At 44.3% G+C, this 20,538-nt stretch overlaps 1 protein-coding gene across 1 annotated transcript; it reads left to right on the top strand.

Annotated features, from left to right (window-relative positions):
- The first annotated feature begins 7,076 nt into the window (after nt 1-7,076).
- On the top strand, nt 7,077-20,538 carry NPHS2 (NPHS2 stomatin family member, podocin). Its single transcript, XM_054711748.1, has 7 exons — nt 7,077-7,362; nt 8,842-8,945; nt 10,557-10,629; nt 11,701-11,783; nt 16,919-16,974; nt 18,315-18,393; nt 19,510-20,538. Exons 1-7 carry the CDS (start codon nt 7,077-7,079, stop codon nt 19,786-19,788), a joined length of 960 nt encoding a protein of 319 aa, XP_054567723.1. The 3' UTR covers nt 19,789-20,538.

Below are 20,538 nucleotides of genomic sequence, written 5' to 3'. Positions count from 1 at the left end.
TGCGCCCTACGGGATTCAGGCCAGAAACACAGCTCTTGGGCTTAAAACGACCCAGAGTGAAGTATAAACAACGGAGACACGAGTTTTAAAAGCAGAAGCAACACCATGAGAATCCTCCGAAACTTGCGCTGCTTGGCCCAGCCCTTGCCCCCTCCCCCACCCGCACCTCAAACTCTCCATCTCAATAATTATCCCCAACAGTGCTGCTTTCACCTCCACGCGTCTCCAGAAATCGCCCCCTGCGCCCCCGCCCCGTCCCACTCCGCGGGGGGGGAGAGGCCCCCCTTCCCCGCCCCCAACGTCTCCCCGACCCCGGCGGTGTGCGGGGCGGTCCTCCCACCTGCCCCGGGCTGCGCGCCGCCAGGGCGCCGAGGCCCAGGGCCGGGCAGGAGGACCGCCCCTCAGCGGCCTGGCCTCGGGTGGTGGCCGCCACTCACCCGTCTGGCCCCGGCGCTGCCGCCGTTGTGGGCGCGGAGGGCCGGAGGCGCTGGGTCCGACGAGCGACCACGAAGAGCGCGCCGGGGGGCCGCCCGCGCGCCTGCGCGCCTGCGCACCGCAGCCCGAGGGACGCCGCCGGCGCTCCGGCGCCACGTGCCAGCCCCGAGGGCGCGCGCCCCTGGGACGGTTGGGCAGGGCTGTCCGCTCCGGGGTCCAGGCTGGGGCCTGCCCCAGTGGCGGGGCCGCTTGGACCGACCCCCAGCAGCGTCGTGGCTGCCTTCCGGGATGGCCGCGGCCTGCCTACTTGGACGTGGTTTGCTAGATGCAAGGTGGGGACGGGAACCTCTCCAGCCACCGCGGTCCTGCCCTGGGGCCGGGCAGCCCGGAGGAGAAGGTCTAGAGGTTCTAAGCCTGGGTGGGCCTCAGAATCACCGGTGCGGCTGATTGAAGAGGGGCGGGGAGTGCGGGGGGCGGGGGGTGTGTGTGCGGGGAAGATGTCCGGGTCTGATCAGCAGATTCTGATGCAGTGGGTGTAGGGCTGTTAGGGATAATCGCAGGCAATGCTGATGCTTGGGGGAGAGTCGCTGCAGAGCTAGAGGAATGCCTGGGGTGAGGAGGGCGTCCTGAATGCGTGAGCATTCCAGGTGCCACTGGAGATAAAGGAGCTGGGAAGCTAAAGATGAGGATGTAGGGAAACTAACCTAGGGATGTATTTGTTGGACAGGTGGAATGAGCCAGGTTTACTGGTATAAGGTCCTTGAAAACCAGCAAAGAGTAGAATAGAGAGGCATAACGTATTACCTTAAAATGTGCAATCTAAAACAGACCCAGAGACAGAGGAACATCGACCAGACCATCAAACCTCAGAGGGAAGGTAGGGCAGGGTGGGGGTAAGGGGGAGAGATCAACCAAAGGACTTGTATGCAGGCATATAAGCCTAACCAATGGACACAGACAACAGGGGGGTGAGGGCATGAGTGGGGGGATGGGGGGGTAATGGGGGAATAAGGACACATATGTAACACCTTAATAAAGATATTTTTTAAAAAATAAAGTCAGTCAGTTAAAAAAAAAAGTACAGTCTAATTAAAGGAGCAAGACAAACCAAAAGATAACCAAGGAATTTGAATCAAGAAGGAAATCTGAGCACACACATGTACCTTACCTTCTGTCTAAAATTCCAGAGCATAATAAATCCAAAAGAAACACTAGAGAAAAAAATGCTCCGTGAATGAGCCAGGAATATTGAAGAATCCCTTAAAGACAGAAAATAGGAAGGATGAAATGATGAGCTGATATATAGCAGAATGGATAGAGCTAAATAGCAAATAAAAAGAAAAATGATGAGATGGGAAGAATGGATCCAGACATTCCAACGTCCGAATGACAGGTGTTACAGAAACAATAAAGAATGGTGGTGAGGGTTGGGGGTTTCAAAAGAAGAAAATGTCCCAGATTTGAAGAAAAAGACAAATTTTCAAATTGAAAGGACCCACTAAGTCCTTGGAATACTAGTAACTAATGAAATAGGTTACCTATTAAGCAATGGAAATCAGATTGCCGTTGGGTTTCTCAATGACGCAATATTTCAAAGCTGAAACTGAAATCCTATACCCAGCCAATTCCATATTGAAGTGGGAGAAAAGACATTTTCCGACATGCAAGGATTCAGAAAGTTTATCATCTCACTGGAGAATGACTACTGCAAAATGAATTGGGAAAAACAACAACATTATCCCAGATTCTCATCCCCAATCATCTGAGATAATAGGTAACACATATCGAACATTTACTACGTGCTCTTTACGTAAATTATCTAATTTCCCAGTCACACTGTGGGAAGATACAATTATGATCCCCATTTGAAAGTGAAGAGACTGATGTACAGACATAAACAAGGATATAACAAAAAGCGATAGGCAATAAAAACTTATGCTTGGGGGGAAAAAAGGATTTTCAAAAAAGATTCTGGAGCTAAATCCCAGATCAATAACTGCAAACCAGGTGCCAGCGGTAGTTTGGGTTGCTTCGATAAGAAGACCCGGTCTGGAAGAGGCCCTACAATTGGAGTGCTCACTTGGGTTTACAATAATGAACTATCACTCATCCTCCATGACGGGCAAGTCTTTTGTGGTGACTAACCCGGGAAATGAATGGGAATGAGGTGGGAACGATCACACCTGGCATCTTTCACACCATTGATGGTGACACTCACCTCTGCAATTCTTCGGGTATATGTGGTAATGCTTTTGATGTATTATTTTGGCACTCCAGTTGGCATCTTCTACCAGAATAGCCCTTACTCAATGAGTGAACTCAGCAATGAAGAAATTCTGTCAGTTGCTAAGATGACCTATTTCAGCTCTTCACTTGTCAAATAGGGTACCTAACCGTAAGATGCATTCAGTACCACCAGCCCTACCCAAAGGTGAACTTGGGCCGGAATTCAGTTATTTATCACCTAACCCCTATATGAGCGCAGAATGCCGATGGCAAGCCATGGCATTTTGGTACCGGAAATTAGTGATAGTCTCTGAGCAGTTTGGGTGCTTTCTTTTCTCCAGAGCAGTTATCCGTAAGGGATCACAAGGCCTTTGGGGAAAGGCTGGGACAAAGGTTTGTAGTACTGAGGTGGTGTTTCAGCAACATCCTTCTTTAAGAATACCTGGGCTACGCTCTGGAGGCTCCGGGTTTGGGGTCTGAGTTAGCTCTGTGAATGGGGTGACAAGTCATGTCGCTCACTCACGTGATGCCTCTGTTCCCAGCCCTAGAATTGTGTTTTCTTGTGTTATCTTTTGCTTTTTGTTGTTACACAGAGTTGTTAAGTTCATTCCTTGAATCCTACAGTTAATTAACCACAACCAGAGAGCTCTGTGAGTCAAGACCAACGTGTTTTCCACCCGGCTGCCTATTGTGATGACTAGAGCCCATTTTCTTCCGGTAATTAACTGTCTCCACCTGGTCTCCTCCCATCCCAGCTTGCATTGGGGCGTATATGTCAACTGCAGCTGCTCCCACCAACATTCCTGCCTTAGAAAACAGCCAGGAAGGAGAGAGTGTGTGTCTAAGCTTCTGAAGCTTTAATATATGCCTCATGACCAGTATGAGAGACTCTTTTGAAAAACCTACTGAGGAATGAGTGAGGATTGGAAAAAAACCCACAAAAACACATTGTCGCATCCACCTGCTCTGGAACCACATGTGGAGAAACCAATGTCATAGAGGTTAAACAAGTGTTATTCCTGTACTCCATTTAAAGCAGCCCCTTCTCACTGCCTTACTCGGGTTGATTTTCCTTAAGAGCACTTGGCCTTGATATTATGTATTACATACAATTTTAATGTCAATTACACCTCAATAAAGTAGGTAAATAAATACATAAGTAAATTTAAAAAATTTTAATTGTGTGAACATGTTTCTCATCAACAGTAACAAAAATTTAAAGAGCTTATCATTAAAAATCCTTGATTAGCCCTAACTGGTTTTGCTCAGTGGATAGAGCGTCGGCCTTTGGACTCAAGGGTTCTGGGTTCGATTCCGGTCAAGGGCATGTACCTTGGTTGCGGGCACATCCCCAGTAGGGGGTGTGCAGGAGGCAGCTGATGGATGTTTCTGTCTCATTGATATTTCTAACTCTCTCTCTCTCCCTCTCCCTTCCTCTCTGTAAAAAAATCAATAAAATGTATATTTTTTTAAAAATCCTTGATTACACATTTCATGTAGCCATTTCAAACATGAAATTATTTTTGTGGAAGCTCAAGCTTTTTTTCCTCATTTAAAGTGTAATTTTTACTTATGTAACATTAATGTCAGGTGAACAACATAAGGATTCGATATTTGCATATGTTACAAAATGATCACCACAGTAAATCTAGTTAACATCCACCCCCATACATAGTTACAAAACCGTTTTTCTTGTAATGAGGACTTTTAAGATCCCTCTCAGCAACTTTCAGATATGCAACCCAGATGCTTGAGGTCAGTACAATTAGGGAAACTGGCTCTGACAGAGCTGCCTGCAGTTTTAACCAACTGCTCTGCCTACAAAGGTAGAAATTTCCATCTTTCTCAAGTCCCCCCTCCCCCCCTCCCATGACCCCATGTAGTCTCCAAATTCTATTGATTCTCCATCTCAGAGATATTTCCTGAATCCAAGCCATCTCCACTGCAAAGCCTCGGACCCAGCTCTCATCAGTATCAGTTTCCTGGGCCACTGCTGTGCACTCCTGGTTGGTCTCTCTGCCATCTACAAACCGAGAAAGTCAAAGTCAAATAAGAAAAAAAAAGTCAAGTTTAAGTCTCCTTAGTTTCTTACAGCTCTAAAATAAGATTTGCAATTTTATCTAGTGACAATGAATTCCAGCCTTTTCATTAGGTAATTCATATAAATCAATATTCACTCCTTTATTTATCCAAATGGATATAACATTTCAAAACAATAAGTGAAATAAGTATAATTTTTAAAGCCTTGAAATCTTTGATGACCTTTTGTCTCGGAAACAAACCCAAAAGTCAACAAATTTAATTGTTCCTCCCCTTCTTCTAATAACCCCATTCGCACATACGTCAGTCTCTTAACAAATCCAAACAAGAAGGGAAGTATTAAGAGTTTTAAAATGTCTACATATAATATTTTCAACAAAGGGATGACCAACATTAATTAAAAAGGAATCTGAAAGAAAACAGCAACATCATAAAAGTAGATGAGGCCAGCCAGCTAGAGACTCGTGTTGCTGCCTCAGCACTCCCCACCTCCCGCACCTTCCAGAGATGCTGCGCTGACCTTTTTACCATGGAATGCGATGCACTTTCTCAGCATCACTGTCATTTATAATCCCAACAGGCCCGTGTTATAAGCAGGTGCTTGCATCGATTGCTGTTAAAATAAGGATATAAAAAGTGAAGAAATGGTTACGTACCTTGTCAGTGGCCCTACAGCATAAGAGACTGAGAACAAACACCCAACGCAGGGCCTTTTCTCACCAGTTTTTCTTCTGCAAGAAATCCCTCTATCTTACTGGGAGACAGGGTACAGTTTTGAGAGCATCATTTATCCAGAGACCTTGCCAATTCTTGGAGTAAAAATTGAGGTGAAATTTTGGTTCAAGAGTTTAGGACTCTAGATCGAATTAATTTGTAACAATCAAAGGCTGAGAAAAAACATCAGTAAGTGCTACCAACAGTTTCATACTTTTTCAAACAGGGAAATCTTTACAGGATGATAAACTAGCAATGTATAACGGCAGCTATGAATTTGAGCGAATACGAAACAATCACGATACTTTTCCCTCTGAGGGCCAAATGCAGCCTCAGAATTTTTCTCATCGTGCTGCTCTCGGCGGGAACGTTCATTGAGGCAGGCTCCGGAGAGGAAACATTTGCCCTCCCATAGGGAACCCAGGCAATAAAAAGGTTCAGAGAGTAAAAGCCACATCTATTCAACTTGCTTTATTATTCATCTTTTAATTACTTTATTCCCAGAAGCCTACACTTGGAATCTACGGAAGGAAGTAGCGGCGTGGTTTTTCCAACCCCTTTGGTGTTACTTCAGGTTCTCCTTCTCCAGTAGGATTTTTGAGAGAGGAAAAGAGCTACTGCTGTGTAAACTCAAATACTGGAAAAGAAGGGTAAGTGAACGTTATTTCTACCATCATGCGATCTGAGCTGCTGAAGTAGAATCATGAGTCTCGAGTGTGTAGGGTCACCTAGAGTCCTAGACCAACCTCGAATTCAGTGTAAAACAGATTTCAGTGTGAAACAGATCGTGAGTAGAGAGTAAAAGAGAGGCTTAGTCACTGCTTCACGTTCCTGGGCAGAAGGTGGCCGCTCCGGGGTGGGGGCTGCTGCCCGATGGAGCACTGCCAGGGGCCCTTGGAAAAGCAAAGCTCCTGCCTTCAGCCGGGAAGCAGACAGGCCTGGTCAGGGACAGAGTGTCCCTCCCCTAAAGGACACTTCTGTCCTCCCCTAAAAACAGAGGTTTTATCAGATCTCTTCCCTCCTAAGACCCTTCAAGGAGCATGACACCATCAGCAGGCCCTAGTAACAATAACAAATAAATAAAAATAAAACCTAAGTGTGTGTGAGAGAGAGGATAGAGATCCAAAAGACTTCCCTTCCCCCTTTTCAAGTCTAAGTCCTCCCAAGAGGAGTGCCAACACCACGACCAGCCAAAGCCTGCGCAGAAAGAGCGGGGCCAGGACAGGAACTAAATGAGGGGGAGGGGGAGGGCTTGGGGAGAAGTTTCTAACGTTACCTCCGAGGTACCCCGCTAGGACGGCGTTCCGTTCCCTGGAGCTCCTAGCAATGCTGAGGCCCCCCGAGCAGAGCGCCTTCGCGGCCCCTGCTAAGCAGTGGATGAGAAGTCTCACTGAGGATGAGGTTCAGGCGCATCGTCCCCAGGAAACACAGTTTCAAACCCCGGGGCCCGGCCCGCGGGCGTCGCACACTCACGGGGGAGTCACAGCCCGGGGGCGGGCGCGTACACAGCTCCTCCGGGAGGCCGCCGCCCCGGGTCCCCCGCAGCGAAGCCCCCGCCCGGCGACCCGCCCCCCGCCCCCGCCCACGTTCAAGACCGTCCCCCCAGGGACACCCCGCAGGCGACTCTGCAGGCACCGCGCTCCCGGCCGGCCGCTCGGAGGATGGAAAGGAGGGCGCGCAGCCCCTCCAGAGAGGCCCGGGGGAGTGGCGGCGGGGCCCCCCCCAAGGAGAACAAGAGGGCGAAGGCCGAGAGGGGCGGTGGAGGCCGCGGGCGCCGGGATGCGGGGCGCGAGCGGCGGGACGTCGGGCGGGAAGGGAGCCCCCGGGAGCCCCGCGCGCCCGCAGCCGCCGTGGCCGCCACCGTGGTGGACGTGGATGAGGTGCGGGGCCCCGGCGAGGACGGCACCGAGGTGATGGCGCCGCTGGAGAGCGAGCGGCCCGAGGAAGGTACAGCGGGCAGGTTGGGGGCCGGGGAGGGAGAGCGGCCTTTGCACGTGGCCCCCAAGGGATGTCCGATAAGGTGGAATGAGTCACCGTGCCCAGAGCCACCGAGGCCCGAGCCTGATAGACAGACATCCCCCACAAGGGGCAGCTACCGAATGCATCCGAAGAAATACAAATAACATCAACTAAGTACCGCTGATCTCAGGGGCCAGTCAAGAATGGGGGGACGGAGGGAGGGTGGTCTAGGTTAGGGACCAATGCACACGGCAGAGAAACCATGCAGCTGGACTTTATGGCCATGGAAGAGTGTATGGGCACCCAATTTAAGGGAAGACATGCATGAGCTGGTGGCTCTGGGCAACTGTGCAACTTATTTTTCCATCCTCATCCCCACCCTTCAATCCTACGGAAAAGCATGTTAAAGCTTCCTTGGGATGATCATTTTTCTAAAAGTAGAGGAAGCAGAGCCAAGTAGAGAAGAGCCAGACGCGAGTTTAAATCTCAGCATTGCCACCCACCAGCTGTGGCCTTGGCAAGTAGTTTCTTCTGTGTGGGCTTCATTCAGTCTCTCCAGCTATGGGCCCTAAGCAGTGGATGAGAAGTCTCACTGAGGATGAGGCGCCTTGCTGAGCCCTTGCCTGGGAGGTTTCTGTGGCTCCCAGGAGGAAGGGGAGCAAGAGGCAGCAACATCCACTCCTCTGCCTCACTTAGCCCACACTCCCCACTCTAGGCTACTTAAGATTTAGGAGAAACGAAAAGGCACTTCCCTTTACCAAAATGCTGGGGATCCGCAGACTATGTCATATCTAAAGGCTCTTCCTACTTTAACATTTAATGGTTCACTAGTCACTTAAATCAAACAAACTGGATATTCAAGGAACTGATTCCAAGAGAATATTTTGTGAGCAAAGCTTTCAGTTAGGTTTTGGGTATAGATATTAGTTTTCTGTTCATATCCTTAATTACTGTGTGAAGGAATGTTGAGGCCTTTCTTCACTTATAAAATGTAATTTTGTCTGTATGTGCATTTATTTGTTTTTACTCGGCATGGTTACCACTGTAAGTGAAATATTTGTATTTACTAATTAAACAGGGCAATAACACTGTTATTGCTCTTAAGGAAGAATAAGAGAAAAAAAAAAAGCTAGCATGATGCTAATGGAGCAGCGTTTTCCAAAGTAGATTACATGAGAAACCAATTCCATAGAACGTAGTTTCCTTGGGGAAACATTGCCTGGTCACATGTTTGGGAAACACACTTCTGCCTTTTCAGGGGCCTGCTCCGCCTTCCAGAGGCCCACGTGGCCCTTCACACAGACAACGCCCTAGCCCTGTGAACTGACTTCCCTGATACTCAGCTTATTCCAATATTCCCACGGAAGTCTACAACTGTTCTGACCCGAATACCAAGGACTGGACAGCACATGCTAGTCAGTGAAGATGGTGAAGTTTCAATATACTTCTTTTTTTTTTTTTCTTAAGGTACCAAGTCTTCTGGGTTAGGGGCCTGTGAGTGGCTTCTTGTCCTCTCATCCCTGCTCATCATCATCCTGACCTTCCCTTTTTCTGTCTGGTTCTGCATAAAGGTGAGATCCTTTAAGTAATTTCCTGTAGCCTCTCAGTAACCACAACATGCCCTTTTACTTCTGTGTTTCAATAAGGGCTGTCTGCTCCCCATGGAATGCCCTCCCCACCCACCTTCTGGGAGAGCACCTACTCCTTTAAGACGTTGCTCACATGTAACTATGAAGACCTCCTTGACTTCCCCGGGCTGTCATTCCCTTCCTCGTGCTCTTGTGTCACTCTGCTTCCACATCCATTCCAGCACTTACCACATGTATGATATTTGTTGACACCCCATCTCTCTGATTACATGGAGAGCCCCTTCAAGACAGGGACCACACCTAGATCATCTGCACTCTGTAACACAAACGATGCCATTGTAATAACCTGGTTATTATTTAACAGGAAAGGAAAAAAGGGAAGACTAGAGAGACTACATACAATAGGCATGCCATTTATACAGCTTTGCCAAAAAACTGCCTTTAACTTCTCCAAGTCTGTTCCTCACTGACTGATGGGGGATGGGACTAGACAAAGGCAGTTTAGATACATGCCCAGTAAGGTCAGTGATGTGGGCGGGTGCCTGCCCTCTGCCAGGCATACTTGGGAACAAATTAGTGGCCAGGATAGGGGAGAACTTGTGACTAACTGGTATTACTTTTTCTTTAAATGTTTGGCAGAATTCACCAGCGAAGCCATCTAATCATGGATTTTTCTTAGTGTGAAATTTTTAAACTACTAATTACATCTCTTACTCCTAGTTCTTTTCAGTTTTTCTTTTTCTTCTTGAGTCAGCTTTGGTAGTTTGTGTATCTATAAGATTTTGTCCATTTCATCTAAGTTATCTAATTTGTTGGTGTATAGTTCACAGTATTTGTCTTATAATATTTTTTATTTCTTTAAGGACAGTAGTGATGTCCTTGTATCATTCCTCTTTGCTTCCTGGTTTTAACAATTTGAGTCTTCTTTTTTATTGGTCAGTCTAGATAAATATTGGTAAATTTTGTTGATGTTTTCAAAGAACCAACTTTTGGTTCTGCTGATTTTTCTCTATGGGTTTTCTCTTTTCTATTGCATTTATTTCCACTCTAATCTTCATTATCTTTCTTCTTGCTTTAGGTTTAGTTTGCTCTTCTATTTCCATTGTCCTAAGTAGAAGATTCAGGTATTATTTTGTGATACTTCTCACAGTTTGAAACAAAATATAAGAAGTGATATTAAAATATACTCCCTCTTTCTGTTAAATAACTGTTGATACATATAAAAACTAATCATGCAGAAGACACAGAAAAATATAAGATTGAACATGCTGTGGAAAACATTCTCTGATTTCTTTGAGTTAGGGCCTGTTGAACATTAGTGGAAGCATTTTTTTTTTTAGATAATCATGGCTCTTTAATCAAAATTCTGTTCATGGGCTCAAAAATGAACATGGCCAATATAGTTTTTTTTTTTATTGGTTTCTGAAACTCTACACTTACTAAAAGAAGATTTGGGAAATCTACATAGCAAGTTTTTTCTTGGTTCTCAAAACAAAAGATTCCTGATACTTAGAATTCCTCTCATGTCAAGGCCTTTTGAAGACTCTCTTTTTCTTTCTTGGAGTGATTCAAAAGTATTAAATTTGCTTTTAGGTTGTACAAGAGTATGAGAGAGTAATTATATTCCGGCTGGGACATCTGCTTCCTGGGAGAGCCAAAGGCCCTGGTAAGGAACAGTTTTTTAACCCCCTGTAGACTTGCCAATTTCTTCAATCCATGCATATTTGTAATATGGACCTTAGATTACAGGAAATAACTTGATTCATGATATCTCCATTTTCCAATCTGGTACTGGTAACATGGTTTATTAAGAAATTCTTCAGAGAGCATTACTACCAGGTCACAATAACCAAAAGAGAAGATGGGTGCAGAGAACTAAATGCCAGGGCCAGCCTGGCCAGAGTAACAGGTAGGCTTAGAACCCATGTCCAGGCACGAGTTTTAGTAGAATGTGTGTATGTTCAGAGTTCTGTGAGTTCTCAGAGCAAAGCTAAGCTAATTCAAAGTCTAGAGGGTCAGACCAAACTATGGGAAATAGGCAAAGTTCAGCATCCAGGTAACACATTGGTTTTAGTTGATGGAATTGAAGAAAAACAGATTGAGCACTTCTTATATTTCAGATACTGTATAACTACCAGAGATATCAACATGAATATGACATGGTTTCTGAATTCTAGGACCTTAAAGTCCAATGGAGCTGATGTTCAGAGGTCCAGGGTGATAATGGGCACTGACAGAAGCATGGTTAGTCTGAAAGGTCTAGTAGTTGGAATTTGGAGAGCCAAGTGAGCCAGGAAGGCATGAAAAGGAGCCAAGTCCCACAGTGCATATATTGGAAAGGCTCCAAAATTCCAAGCCAGCTCTACAGAAAAAGGTAGAAAATAGAGACCAGACTAGAAGACATAAATCAGAGTTAGGAGATTCATAATCAAAAGACCAAGGTGATTATACAGCCTATTTCGCCAAGGATAATCTCTGTTTATGCCTGTTGTCCTGGAGTAGGTTGTAACTGTGCTCTCTTTTCACTCTCAAAAGTGTTCCGGATCGAACAACAAATTATATAGTAACCTTAGCAACAACAAACACTATAGGGGTAGTGGTGGGGTTGCCCAATGGCCTGTGTGTAGTTGCAGGTTAAGAAAAGCAATGAAATGTGCAGCCTGACCCCCCAAAAGTGAACCCCAAACAGTCTCCATGCTAGCCATTCACCTGTAACTTTCTCCTCCCCCTCTTCTAGGTCTTTTCTTCTTTTTGCCCTACCTGGATACCTACCACAAGGTTGACCTTCGTCTCCAAACCTTGGAGATTCCCTTTCATGAGGTAAGCCAAATGATGGATTTTGCTTTCTCTACATTTTACATGGCTGGTCTAGGGCAAAATGACTACTTAAGATCAAAAGTAGAAAAGGGAAATAGAGATATGGACTACATCAAAACGAAAAAATTCCTGTACATCAAAGGACACAATCAACAGAATGAACAGGCACTCTATGGGATGGAAGAAAATAACATGTCTGATAAAGGGTTAATATCTAATATATATAAAGAAATCTTACAACTCAACAAGAAAGCAAACAACAAAAAAAGGACTTGTGATGGTTAATTTTTATGTATCAACTTGACTAAGCTATGGTACCTAGATATTTGGTCAGGAACATCTGGATGTTGCTGTGAAAGTACTTTTAGATAAGATTAATATTAAATTAGTAGACTTTGAGTAAGGCAGATTACGTTCTATAACGTGGCTGGGCCTCACCCAATCAGTTGGAGGCTTCAAGAGAAAGATTGCACTCCCCTTGAGGAGAGCATTCTGCCAACAGACTGCTCTCAGGCTGGAGCGGCAACATCAACTTTTCCTTGAGTTTCCTGTTGACCTCTCCTGAAGATTTTGGACACACCAGCTGGGCTAGCATGAGCTTTTGTCAGCCTCTACAATTGTGTAAACCAATTCCTTAGAATCTCTTACACACACACACACACACACACACACACACACACACACACACTGATTCTATTTCTCTGGAGAGACCTGGCTAATACAGACTTGAATAGCACGTCTCCAAAGAAAATATACAAATTGTCAACAAACACATGAACAAATGTTCAAAATCACTAATCATTAGAAAAATGCAAATCAAAGCCACAATGAGATCCTACCTCACATCTATTAGGGTGGCTACCAAAGAGAAGGGAAAAAAAAGCCAGAAAATAACAAGTGCAGGCATTGCAACCCTTGTATACTATTAGTGATTAGGTAAAATGGTACCACTGCTGTGGAAAACAGTACAGCAATTCCTCAAAAAATTTAAAACAGAATTGCCATTTGGTCCAGCAATTCCACTTCTGCGTATATACCCCAAGGGACTGAAAGCAAAATTTTGAAGAGGTATTTCTATACCTATGCTCATAGCAATATTAGTTACAATGACCAAGAGGTGAAAGAAACCCAAGTGTCCATCAGTGGCTGAATAAACAAAACGTGGTATATACCTACCATGGAAAATTATTCAACCTTGGAAAGTAAGGAAATTCAGACACTTACTACATCATGGATGAACCTGGAGAACATTAAGCTAAGTGAAATAAACCAGTCATAAAAAGACAATACTGTATGATTCCACTTATATGAGGTACCTAGAGTAGTCAAACTCATGGAAACAGAAAGTAGAGTGGGGGTTACAGGGGTTGGGAAGAGGAATGGAAAGTTCTTGCTTAATGGGTTTCAGTTTTACAAGATGAAAAGAGTTCTGGAGATTGGTTGCACAACAGTATGAATGTACTTAACACTACTGAACTGTACACTTAAAAATGGTTAAGATAGTAAATTTGATGTTATGTGTATTTTACCACAAATAAGAAATTTAAAAAGTAGAGGTAACACCTAGATTTTTTCTATTAGTAATTTAGATTTATAAGTCTTTCCTAACTGTCCCCCACTTTCAGTTTGAAGATCTTTCTTATGCTTTCTTTTGTTAAATAAAAACAGAAATTATATATATTTAAAGGCTTATTTCAGATAATAAAATGTAAAAAAGAAAAAGAAAATTTACCTCTAATCCTATTACCTATAGATAGATGTAGATATTTTGGAGTGTATCCTTTCAGACTTATCTGTGTGTGTGATTATATTTACAGACAGGAATATATATCAAACCATACATTGCATAGTATCATGACTTATTTTATTTTTAATATATTTTAATTGATTTCTTTTAGAGAAAGATGAGGAGAAAGGGAGAGAGAGAGAGAGAGAGAGAGAGAGAGAGAGAGAGAGAGAGAGAGAGAGAGAAACATCAATGACAGAAAAACATCAACATCAATCAGCTGCCTCCTGCATGCTTCCTACTGGGGATCAAGCCCATAACCCGGGCATGCGCCTTGACTGGAATTGAATCCTTACCTCTTTTTTTTTTCAAATCGTTACCTCTTGGTTCCTGGGTTGACATTCAACCACTGAGTCACACCAGCTGGCCTAGCATGACTTTTTTTTTACCCAACAATTTTTGTGATTATCTTTTCATACATTAGCTATGTTTCTACCTTTTTATTTTACATGGACACAAAGCATTCTAGTGTATGGACATACGTACCACAATTTATAATTCCCTATTGTTGATATTAGGTTGTTTCCAATTTCTTATTACAGTAAGCAATACTGTGAATAACATCCTTGCAGCTAAATCCTTATAATATGTCCTGTGAAGGGTCTGAGCGTGGAAATGCTGAGCACATGCGTCTGTGTGGGCACTGGTCGTGCATTACCAGCCTGCCCTCTAGTGTACACCCAGCACGTAGAGCATGCGCGTGCTTGTTTCCCGGACCGTGCTTCTCTTTAGCACATTTTTGGGGGCATCAGTTTAAAAAGACCTGATAAACGACTGATTTTTTCATGTAAGAAAATTCTTCCTGATTTTTTTTTTACAAAAATATTTACAACAGGATTCCCTTAAGTTGTGAGTGCTTTGGTGTAATTAATAAAAACTCCTTAATCTTCAGAAACAAGTCTATTTTGAATAATGGGTAGGCCAACTACTCTTTGGTTTTTTTCCTTGCTAAAATCTTCCTTTGAGAAAATTCCCCTTGAACACATTTAGTTCCAGTTCCTTTAATCCCGAATGGGAAAGGAGTCCAAGAATCAGGCCTGTCAGCCACACTCTCTTTTCTACGTAGGTTGTGACCAAAGACATGTTTATAATGGAGATAGATGCCATCTGCTACTACCGAATAGAAAATGCCTCTCTTCTCCTGAGCAGTCTTGCTCATGTGTCCAAAACTATTCAGTTCCTCGTGCAAACCACCATGAAGCGTCTGCTAGCACATCGATCCCTCACTGAAATTCTTCTAGAGAGGAAGACCATCGCCCAAGATGTAAAGGTACTTCAGTAAATTTAACATTGAATGTGTTGAAATTTAGCTTTATCTTTTACTCATTTTCTTCATTGATCATTTATAGAATCTGCCATGTGCCAGGCCTTCACTGTTGAAGGTGCTACCCCTTAAGAAACTGATAGTTAAGTAATGATTATCACATTGATCCTGAACCAATCATAGTCACCGGTGTGGTGCAGGATAGGCAATCATTGCCATAGTACTTGCTCTCAACCCTACTCCAGCAGCTTCAGACTCACTGTAAAGCGCCCACATAGCACAAAGTGGTGGGAGTGGGAGCTGGCCGGGTGAGGATGGGGGCTGGTTGGGAAAGGTTGGTGGCATCCCATGATGATAAGGAATGTCTCCTGGGAGCTGTCTAGTTGGGGAAACAAAGTTAAACAATGATAAGTTCAAATCAGACTTTCAGATAAAAAGATGTCACAGACCCTTACATGATTAATTTCCCAATCATCTAGATTTAACTGATCTGGAATTGGGGGGTGCGGGGAGAGAAGAGCCAGAACTGCCTCTCAAGATTGGGAAAGGTATTGAGAAGAGAGGCAAGAACAAAGCAGGATTCCAGAAAACGGACCAGTCAAGTGGTAGTTACCACCAGTGACAGAGCCTGAGTTAGGGGGTGATGAATCATGACTGAAAGGGGGACCTCCAAAAGGAGGCTCTAAGGACCAAAGGCATTGATGATGATTATGCTGATGGGGCCTGAGCAGACACTAATCTGAGAAAATGAAGTACCCAGATGTTTGTGAGTTGTCCCACTTGTTACTGATGAAACAGTGATTAGCATCCTGGTTGTAAATAAAGGGAAGAATTCAGTAAATAAGAGAAGCTAAAAAGAGGAAAAGTTATAACAAGAGGGACACAGGAGAGTTGTTGCTCTGGAATTTAAAAACCATCCAAGTGTGCCCCCCCTCGGTCCCCGTTCATCCGCTCTTCCTGTTCTTCCCTCCCCATTAAAGGGTAAAGTCCAGATTCTTGACATCCAAGCTTGCCTTGTTACACTGAATTATATTTTATGTATTTATACATTTGTCTTCCGGGTTATGAACTCCGTATGGCAGGGGCCATATTTTGTTCCTCTCTCTGTCTCAGAGCCTGGCCCAGGGCGATCACACAGCAGCCGGACACTGCTCTTTGGCTGAGTGAAGAAACAGCCCAGCTGTTGCAGCCTCACTTCTTGCTGTCCTTCCCCCGGGTACCTGATACTCCAGCCTCCTTAGCCTTCCGCCGGCTTCCTTGCCTCCTCTGAGGCTGTCTCCTCTGCATGGAATACTTCCCTTTCTCCACAGGCAAAATCCTATTTGTTCTTTACGATGCCACCTCCTCTGTGACGGCTTTTTCAACACTCCTTCCTCTCACCAAACTCCCAAATGAGTCAATCTTCTCAGGTTTCTCAATGCACTAAGCTTATTAGTTATCTAACAACTAAGAAATCATCAGAAATGATTAAAAAGGAAAAGAATATCAGCCCACATGTGGAGCTCCATGCCTTGTCCATTTTTCTCCAGAACCCGCAGTTCATTTTCTCCCGCCTCCTGGGACTGGACGTGGGGGAAACGGATGCCACCAACAGGAAGGCCGTGCAAGCACCTGTCATTGAAAACACCTGTTATTTGAGAGCAAGACTACAGACTCTGGGTTTCTCATAAATGCATTTTAAAACAGATTTAACAAATAAGCCATCTGTAGTATTCCCCATTGCTTTTATGACAAATTGCCACAGGCCTGGTGGCTTAAAACAACATCCATTGAATCTTGAACGGTTCTGAAGGCCAGAAGGCCAGAGTTAGTCTCACGGCCAAAGTCAAGGTGACAGCAGGGCTGGTGCCTCATGGAGGCTCTGAAAGGAGAATCCGTTTCCTTGCCTATTTCAGCTTCTAGCAGCCGCCTGCATTCCTTAGCTCGCGGCCCTTCCTCCATCTTCAAAGTACATCACTCCGCTGTCTGCTTCCGTCATCACATCGCCTTCTCTTCTGTAGTCGCATCTCCCTCTGCTTCCCTCTTGTAAGGACACTTACAAGCACCGCCTGGAGGTTGTCACTGACATCTCAACTCTTCCCTCTACAGGTCGCCTTGGATTCAGTGACCTGTATTTGGGGAATCAAAGTGGAGAGAACAGAAATGTGGGTAGGAAATTAACTGGGCAGAACAGTATGATAAATGGAAATATTTTGGTTTTATTAAAAAAAGTTTTATTTGATAAGTTATTTTTCATTGCGTGAGTATATGACCATAGCCATAATAGCATAAATTTGGGGGAGAAAAGAGAAAAAACACCTATACCAATTATTTCATAAACATAACACAATCATTGTGACATTTGGGCCAATTACTTTCATTTTTTTCTGTATGAATTAAAAAAATTTTTGAGATAAAATCACATAACGTAAAACTCATCTTTTAAGCCACTTTAAAGTACAATGCAGTGGTTTTTAGTATATTCACAAAGTGGTGCAAGCGTCACTACCAACTAATTCTAGAATATTTTCATCACCCCAAAAAGAAAGCCTGCGCCCTTAGCAGAAACTCCTCATTTTCCCTCCTCCTCAGGCCCTGATAACCACTCTCTCTCTCTGGACTTGCCTGTTCTGGCCATTGTATATAAAGGCAATTATACAATATGTGGCCTCTGTGTCTGGCTTCTTTCACTTAGCATAACGTTTTCAAAGTTCACTCATGCTGAAGCATGAATTAGTACGTCATTCCTTTTTACGGTCGAATATTATTCCATTGTCTGACTAGACCACATTTTGTTTATCTTCGCATCGACTGATGGACATTTGAGTTGTTCCCACTTTGGGGCTATTATGAATAATGCTGCAACGAACATTCACGTGCAGGTTTTTATGTGAACATGTTTTCAATTCTCTTGGGTAGATACCTAGGAGTGGAATTACTGGGTCATATGGTAACTCTATATTTAACTTTCTGAGGAATTGCCAGGCTGTTTTCGACCCATGTATTTTTCATTGTTGCATTCAGGGTAAAAGTAAAATGTTGTATCTTTTTTGTAATATATTAAGTATTGTTCTTATTCGGTCAGTTCTGTGCTTTTCAGAACAATTCTCTTGTATAAACCTAGATAACTTCCCTTATTCTTATTATTAATAACGTGGTTCTTCAAGGCTTTTTTCATTGTTCTAATTTAATAGCTGGGATTTAGATTAAACTAAGTGGGAGGAAAAGCAACATAATCCATCAACACAAAATTTGTTCTCCATGGAAGGAGAAAACCATAGCTCTACTGTAGCATCAGTGAAAATAAAAATCTGCAATAAGGCACTGACCCTTGAGACACACCCTTAGCCGACTGTCTGCCCAGGGATCTAGGGATGGCACTCTGTTAATCAGAATTTTCTGTGCGTCGTGAAACAACCGTAGGGGAGGGGGTAAGACTGTACGGAAGCTCTGACTGCTGAGAGCAGTGCCGCAAACCTACGTGGCCACGTTCTTTCTCTTTCAGTAAGGATGTGAGGCTGCCGGCCGGCCTTCAGCACTCCCTGGCTGTGGAAGCCGAAGCGCAGAGACAGGCCCGAGTGCGGGTGAGCCAGCACTGAGCAGGCCATCTGCCCTCCGAGGCTGTTCTTTGAGGAGCACCGGAGAATCCAGAAGGCCTGCTCATGCAGAGCATTTCCCCTTTGCTTCCCCACCTCCCATTCGTCCAGGCACTAAGAGGAATCCAACCAACTCTATTAAAATCGCTCGTGTGCTAGTAGCTCCTAAATGACTAATGCAACATCTCCTCCCGCTACTCCCTCTGAGGCCATTGGTAACAGTGACCATCTCCTCAGCTTGAGTCTTGTCTTCATTCTCTCTCCCTAAAGGCATCTCACCACACTTCATCCTTCTTCTCTTGTGCTGGCATCTGTCCTGGGTAATATCAGTCACCGGTCACCTATAGGTTAATGACACCCAGACCTGTCTCCCTAGCTCTGCGCAAGCTCTGGAGAGACAACCATGCTCAGGGGCCAGTTTCCTCCACACCAGAGCCAAGAGAAGGCTGTGGGACCCATAGCCTCTACTCAGACCTGCCAGTGAGAAGCAAGGATGTGGCTGCCAGCAACTCCTGACTGGTGTGGGTGGAATGGGAAGAGGAAAATGAGGACTGAAGGGGAGGCAGATTTCTTTTAAGGAACAGGAAGTAGGTGGAAAAACCCCTAACCACATAGAAGGCTGATAACTGAGGGGAAGTGGAGGCCGGGGAGGAAGATGGTCTTCTGGGCAGAATGGTATCTAACCCTCTCTGCCCACTTTACAGTGGCATTTAGGTGGTGAGATGGGTGTTTTTCCTTCTGAAAGGCTTTCTCACTCATTTTGCTTGAGTTGGGAATTACCCTTTCAGGATTCCATGTTTTTGCCTGGAATATTGGCCAACCTTTTCTCTATATGGCAAAATCCTTCTAATCTTTCAAGGCCCACTAGACATAACTCCCAAACACTTCACTATACTTGCCATTTGTTGCCTCAACAAATTCTGCCCTAAATTACAATTAATAGTGTAATCTGTCTTCCCTAGAGCAAGATCCTTGAAAACGAAGACCGTCTGTTCTATGCTTCACAGAACCTGCCACATAATAGATGCTTGCTGAATAGTGATTAAAACTGTCAAGGAACGAAGAAGGGAACTCACTTTGCTTTTCTTCACGTCTGTTCTCTAGATGATCGCTGCAGAAGGGGAGAAAGCCACCTCCGAGTCCCTGAGAATGGCAGCAGAGATTCTATCAGGCACTCCAGCTGCTGTTCAGCTTCGATACCTCCACACTCTTCAGTCCTTGTTCACAGACAAACCTTCCACCGTGGTTATACCTTTGCCATTTGACATGTTAAATTTCGTGTCTTCTCCCAGCAACAGAACTCAAGGAAGCATCCCCTTCCCAAATCCTTCCAAACCTGTTGAACCACTGAATCCTAGAAAGAAAGACTCTCCCATGTTATAAGAGGGGCGAAGGATAGTATGTGGGAGCCTGCCATGTAACAGCCACATCCCTGAGTGTTCTCACTTCCTGCTCTTTCTTTGGTTGCCAGATAGAATGCCCTTGGAATGTATGAAGTTGCAATGCAGCAACCTACCTACATGAGAAGACAGTGAAATCCTGTAATGACCAAGAAGAGATATAGCAAGTTTAAGTAGATCATCTAGTCAGAGTAATGATGGGAAAGAGCTTTAGCCAACATTCTACTTTGGGAAGAATTTTGAGTCCATATATGGCTAAACTTAAATGTGGTTCAAATGTCCTTTTTGCTGTGTGCCCTCTGGCCCCTTTGGCAAGGTCTTTGTTGCTCCCACGGCCCTTTCTTCATGCCCTGGTCATTGTGTTTATCACACTGTGTTGTATAATCCTGTAATTAAGATGCAGGCTTCTCTCCAACTATACTATGAACTCCTCAAAGGTACATCTTAGTCCCCCTCCCCCGACCACACTCAACCTTGTACACTCCACCCCATTGTCCTCACTCCTAATCCTGATACCTGCACCACAGTGACACTTAAATGTCCCTGAGTGAATGAAAGTAAAAGAGATATAGTTGGGCTAAATATAAATAAAGAATTTAAAAGGAATTTTTTTTATAAAGACTACTTTTTGAAATACAGGAATAAAAGGACAAAAACATTTATCTGATACATGTTGCTTAAAATTGGAGGAAGCATCACTATAAATATGGGGCCAATGTATTTTCAGTATAGA

The sequence above is a fragment of the Eptesicus fuscus genome, chromosome 22 (genome assembly GCF_027574615.1).
Source record: "Eptesicus fuscus isolate TK198812 chromosome 22, DD_ASM_mEF_20220401, whole genome shotgun sequence".
In the NCBI taxonomy this organism is placed as follows: Eukaryota; Metazoa; Chordata; class Mammalia; order Chiroptera; family Vespertilionidae; genus Eptesicus; species Eptesicus fuscus.
Note: the sequence above shows the minus strand (reverse complement) of the source record. Positions and strands in the feature narration are given on the sequence as shown.